At 32.9% G+C, this 6,675-nt stretch overlaps 1 protein-coding gene across 1 annotated transcript; it reads right to left on the bottom strand.

Moving 5' to 3' along the window:
• Positions 1 to 1,969: 1,969 nt before the first annotated feature.
• On the bottom strand, positions 1,970 to 2,728 carry LOC133762070 (coiled-coil domain-containing protein 70-like). Its single transcript, XM_062195161.1, has one exon. It carries the CDS (start codon positions 2,726 to 2,728, stop codon positions 1,970 to 1,972), a length of 759 nt encoding a protein of 252 aa, XP_062051145.1.
• Between the last annotated feature and the right edge of the window lie 3,947 nt (positions 2,729 to 6,675).

Consider the following 6,675-nt stretch of genomic DNA (forward strand, 5'->3'; position numbering starts at 1 on the left):
AAGTTAATGGGAACTTTAATTCGATATAAGATTATTTTGGTGCAAAATAATTTTGAATTTCACAGATAGCTTTTTCATAATGTACATTATCCAGGAATCTTTTAAAGAAAAGTTCTTATATTTGTTTTTAAATATGGTCAAGTTATTTATCCACTCTGAAGCTTCAAGCATAGTTCATTATAGGACAAGAGATAAATAAAATACTTTTATAAAACTCTTGCTATAAACCATGCTCAATAAACATTTGTTAATGGGCCCATGTTCTGTTGCAACAGGTTAAGTCACCCCCTACAATACTGGTAGTAGTCATGGGCACCAGTTCGTGTCCTGGTTGCTCCTCTTCTGATCCAGCTCACTGCTAATGCACGTGGGAAAGCAGCAGAATATGGCCCAGGTATTTGGGACCCTGCTATATGTATGTATGCTATAGCATATATATGTATGCTATTACCATACATCCATATTTCCTGAACAAAAATATATGGTCCAATATGAGAACATTTGCTAATGAAATGTTATACATGAATCCAATATGCTATTAGGTTTATAATTGATATACCAAACTATATTCAAACCCTCTGCTCTTCATACATCACTGTTAGAATGTGAAATATCAGACCATAAATTGGAGAAAATGTTTCTGAAACTTATATCTATGAAAGGACCTATCTCTGTAAATCTGCCTTTCAAATAAATGAAATAAATCCTCAAAAAAAAGTTTTGATTAAACTGTGAGGGTGAAAGAACAGTATAGTGAATTATTTGTATCTGAGTTATGTTAACGTGCTTCTTAATTATATAATTTTCACTTATGTAATATACTGTAAAATCAAAATTTCTTCTCAGTAGTTCTGATCTGAAGCTTAACATTTGAGTTCAAAGAAGGGAGAACAAAATCTCAATGAGTATGTTCTATACCTCCAGTTTAACCTAACTATTGCTCTAACTATGATGTAATAATGACACTTCACTACTGAGAGGAGTCATTGATAATTACTGTTATACTAAAAACTGCTCTTCTGATCTCACCACCAAACACTAAAGTGGGGTCATTTCTCATAAAAACTATAGCAAGTCATGTCAACAGTGACAGTTCTTTGCTGTGAACAGTAACGCATCTAATATTCTGACAATATATACGTAATAGCTCTAACGGATATGTGAGTTCATATGACTTTACTTTCGTTGAATTATTTGCTTCAAAGAACAGTAAATAAGATCAACTATCAACACAATCTTTCTGAGAAGTCAATTTTATATTCAAATTCAACTGAACATAAATATTCCATACATTTATATTCCAAATCTGCAGATTTCTATTCTAGTTGAGAGATCTTTGTTTTCTCACTCCTTCTTCTCTATTTTAGTAATCTTAAACATTCTACCTCCCAATGAGCTGGAGGGTGACAGAAAATGAAAGAAAAGTAAAAAGAAGGTAGACAATGATATAAACACTCATTAATAATGATTGTACTATCACAATTTTTCTCATGGGAGAAAGCACAAATACAGGCAGAAGAGACAGACTTTAAATATATAAATTTTATATTTCATTATATGTTCATATTTCTAAAAGTAAGTTCTAGGACAAATATTTCCTATGTGAGCTTAATTTTTCATAAGAGCAAATTTTGGTATTCATCTAATGTATCTGAAATTAAACAACAAATCCGAATGAAATATTCAATGCCACATTTAGATTGATACATCTTTTGCATTCTAAAGTAATAGTTACCAATAGTAGTCTGACAATTAAAACATCTAAAGAATTACCTCTTTTTTTTTTTTTTTTTAACTTCCAGGATTTTATTTTGTTTACAGGACAAACATTGAGCATTATACAGTTACTGGATTTTGACCCTAACTTCATCTGTAGTATTTTACCTTCAGAATGTAGGACCTTGTTTTTTGGAATATCAATGATCGCCACGGTTTTCTATTTACATACTCAAGTCACAGTTCTGCTGCATCATTGTGCACTGTTTTCTAGCAAGCCTATCCCTTGTTTCTCCTGAAGAATCTTATTCCACTTCTCAAGGATTTTTGCCTCGTCTTGTAGGGCTTTTTCCTCCTCTTCCAGAGCACTGTGTTCCTCTCTAAGAGCCTTGTTCTCCTCGCGAAGGGCCTGTTCCTCCTTCCACAGAGCCTGTTCTTCCATCTCTAGCGCTGCACCCTTCTTCATCAGAACCAATTCCTCCATTTTGATTGCTTTTGTCTGGTGATGCAGGGCCTCGATCTCCTCATGGAGAGATCTTATTTCTTCTTTCAGAGCTTTAGCCTCATTCTCAAAGGCTTTCTCCTGTTCCCTGAGGGCCTTGACGTGAGCATCCAGTGCTTGATTCTGTTGCCAGTAAGAGCTCCTTTCTATGTTCAAGGCACTGATTTTTTCCCGAGATGCACTTTGGCTCTCTAAAATCAAACTTTCAAAGTTCCAGAGTATTTGGTTTTGCTCCCTCAGGAAGTGATTCCTGTCTCGGATTAACTGGTTGTCCATTCGAAAGGCTTTGTTTTCCCCTCGAAGAGCTTTGTTTTCTCCCCAAAGAGACTTGTTTTCCTTTCTAAGAGATTTGTTCTCATCTCTGGATACCTTATTGTTTCTAGAAAGTTTAATTCCCATCTCATGAGATTCTTGTTTCAGCTTATTTTGATCTTGAGTACAAGAGAAAAAAGAGGAAAACAAACGCAGTATCTTCTCTTTGTTTATCCATTTTGATTCAGAGGCAACCATTCTTTAATATTGCTTTAACTGCGCAAAATACACATGCTCTAGATGTGTTGGGCTCAGCCACAGATGAACTGATAATTGTTGCAACATCAGAAGCCTTAGGTATGTTGGCAATGTGTTCATATAGAAAGGGTTGATATGCTGACTTGTACAAGGAGCGGTATCACAGGCATCTAATCAAGGCTCAGTCAGACCCACTGCAGGAAAAAGCAGTGAACAAGTCAGCAAATTAACAACTAAATCTCAACGTATATAAATTAACAACTAATAACCTTATTCTTTATTAAATTCTGGATTGGTCAATGGTAATGAGTTGTAGTTGTCTGAGCAAAGCATTTCAACTAAACTATTAATATTCTATAAGAAATTAAATTTTTAAAATGTTTTTGATTTATATAAAGGGAACAGATTTCATGTATTTCATAGATACAGTTTTAAAAACATAATGATACATCTTAACCTCTCACCATCCCTACCTCATTCCATTCCTTATTCTTTAATTTTTGCAGTGACATGCTTTCAATTTACTTTATAATCACAAGCTTAATCTTCGACTAAATAAAGAATTCAACAAGTAGTAAGTAGAAAAGCCACTGTTGCTCAGGACTATAGAAGAGGGATATAAATAATAAATCTGAAAATGTCAATTTCACTCATATACTCATTTTTTAATACTCTGTATATTGGTTATCATAAATTAGAGAAAACATGATAGTTGTCTTTTGGTGAGTGGTTTATTTCACTAAGCATAATGGTTTACAGTTGCATCCATTTTGTTGTTAAAGACAGGATTTCATTCTTTTTTATGGCTGAGTAGTATTTCTTCATGTATATTACCATAATTTCTTTATCCAGTCACTAGTTGATGGACATTTGGGTTGACTTCATATCTTAGCTATTGTGAATTGAGCTGCTATAAATATGGGATTACAGACACATTTCCTATAAATATATATGTTGCTGTTGATCTAGAAAATATCATATATTGTATCACAGTTCTAGTAACAGAAAACTTCTTTAATATTTTAGAATATTTACAAAGATTTGTATTTTTTACAGATATTTAAACAGAGAGCAACTTACATTTCTGTGATCTCTGAATTCTCTGCAGGTCTGATGCCTATTAATACCAGAAACAATTAGGCACATTATGTCATGTATAATGATGTCATTTTGTCTTGACCTGGATTCTCTATGCAGTGTTTGGTTGTTTGCATTTAATCTGGGCTTCCAGAAAAAAAAAATTTTTAAGTAATATTATATTTTATGTTGCATGGAATGAGAAATTTGTATTGAATTTAAATTATTAACATTGATTCAAAATTATTTTATAGCAAAATAGCTTATAGTTATGTGCTAGAAATTGACAAATACTAATATACACTATGCAATTAAAGATAAAATATTTTAAAGAATTCTATGACCATGGCTCAATAATCAATATCAGATAAAGTTGTCTATTATACCAAGGGTATTGTATGGCAAATATTTACTTCATATCTTATATGAGGTTAATTTTATATACTGCAATCTATATTCATTGATAGAACAGTAACAACAAAGTATTGAATTTTATATTTTTTTCAAAATGCAAACTTTTGGTGAAATATAAAAAAAAGTTATTTGAATATTGTATAGGTTCTACAAAGTTTCTATGATTATTATTATTACTGATTTAAGTTGAACTCCTGAAAACAATGTACAATAGTATGAATAGGACAAAACTCTCACCACTCTCACTTGAATACAGATTTGTCAATATATTAATATAACTAGATTTAGTGGAGATTTTACACATTGTAGCAAATATGAAAGTATTTTTACTTTTCACACATCTATATATCTCCACCTACCTTTATAAAAATAGTAAAAAAATGACACAATAAAATGTAATTACAATTAATCTAAAATTAAGAATGTTTTCATTTTTTTATTCTTAAATTGGTTAAAGTGAGTTATCCAGTAATCTGCATTAACAATTAAAATGAGAAAGTATTTTAGTTAATAGTGCTGGTTCCACTTTTATATTTATGTTTCTGCTTTTATTCTCCTGTGGCCATGGTAGTTTAAGATTCCAAAGTAGTTCTAAAAAAGAAAAGGAAAACAATGTACTCTGGGAATTCTGTATTGGAATGCTGAATTGGAATGAAGCTTTAGACATGAACTGAAAGTACATAGAAAATTTCTCTCATCCTTGGCCTTTTGTATGAAGTGAATTTAAAAATTAAAACTTTCTCTCAAATAAACTATAGGCCCAAAGAGCTTCATCAGCGGATTCTTCCAAGTATTTTATTTTATTATTTAATTATAATTATTTTTAATGGACAAGAGGCTGGGATTGGTAAGAGGGATTTTAAATTAAAAATAGGGGATGCTGGGTGTGGTTCATTAACAGTGACAAACATTAATAAAATTATAAGACATTTAGAAATTCTAATTGTCTACATTATGGAGTATAATGCGATTTTTAAAAGATATATTTTATTTATTTGAAAAGTAAAATGCCAGATCAAAGGTAGGAGCCTAAAACCCCATCTGGGTCCTCCACATAGGTGGTAGGGGCCCAAATACTTGTGTCATCTTTCATTGCTTTCCCAGATATATTAACAGGGATCTGGATCAGAAGTGGAACAGCCAAGAACTGTCGCCCAGATAAGATGCTGGCTTCACAGTCCACAGCTTATGCCACAATGTCAGACACTGTGATTTTTTAATACACGTATTCAATGTGAAATGATTATATCAAGCTACTTAACATAGCCAAATATTTTAGAACAAAATAGTAATTATATTTCCATGAATCCTTTCAAGTGATAGAAATGGATTGAGCAACTTGTTCTAAAACTGTAGTACCCTGACATCAAAACCTAGTGAAGCATTAAATGAAAAGAAAACTGAGCGACCATTTGGAACCAGTGGACGGAAGCCGCCCCCCCACCCCCCCTGCCGCTGCCTCTGTGTAACGCTGACTTTCAAATAAATAAATAAATATTAAAAAAAAAGAATACAAAGAATGAAAGTAGTAAAGAATGTAGAAGTTTGTAAGCCACATTAAGTTTGTGAACTTTACTACTAATGTCATCAGTAATTTTTACATTCATTTTCATCACAATTTAGTTGCTTATAGTGAACAATACTTTCTAGAATGTCTTTCCATCTATATTAAATGGCAGCAACATCCTTGTTCCAGTACCTAATTTCATGTAATTCATTGTATTTTAATAATTTTTTTAAAAGTTCCTGGTCAAATTCATATTTCCATTATTATCAAATACGTTATGTCAGATCTTTTCAGTTAACTCACTTGCAAGATGGCCTTGTTTTTGGTATCTTCTGAATGAAATAAATAGAAGAAAGGTAGGCAAAAATCCCGATACCTTTTCTGTTTATTATTTAATGATTGGAAGATGCAGACTAGATAAAAGGAATTGTCATGTATAATAACATCAGTTTAAATATCCAACCATGAATTTATAGATGAATTCTATGGTTTCAGAATTTTAATGTATTTCAGCAAGCTGGTGTCATATTCTGTACTGTATTATAACAGTGTTTACATAATTGCAGAATATTGGGTAGAGTAGAACACAGTGAAGATTTTTAAAATCATGCCTCATGAGGCTGGCTGGCATTGTGGCATAGCAGGTAAAGCCCCCACCTCTGATGCCAACATAGTGGCTGGGTCTCGGATGCTCTACTTTTGGTACATCTCTCTGCTGGTGGCTGGGGGTGGGGGCTGCAAATTTTGGGTGGAAGATTTGTGACTAGCTTGAAGATGTGGTTCAACAGGATGTCATGGTGAAGAGAAGTGGGAGCACGTGTCAGAGCAAACCTTGTCACAGCTTAAAGCCTGCACAAGACATTCTGCTAAAGCCTGAGGGGTCCATAGGCACTTAGCCCTACTGATGGCCTCAGCCCTCACTCTTTTAATCCACATTCTACTACTGTAG

Source organism: Lepus europaeus, chromosome 6, assembly GCF_033115175.1.
Source record: "Lepus europaeus isolate LE1 chromosome 6, mLepTim1.pri, whole genome shotgun sequence".
In the NCBI taxonomy this organism is placed as follows: Eukaryota; Metazoa; Chordata; class Mammalia; order Lagomorpha; family Leporidae; genus Lepus; species Lepus europaeus.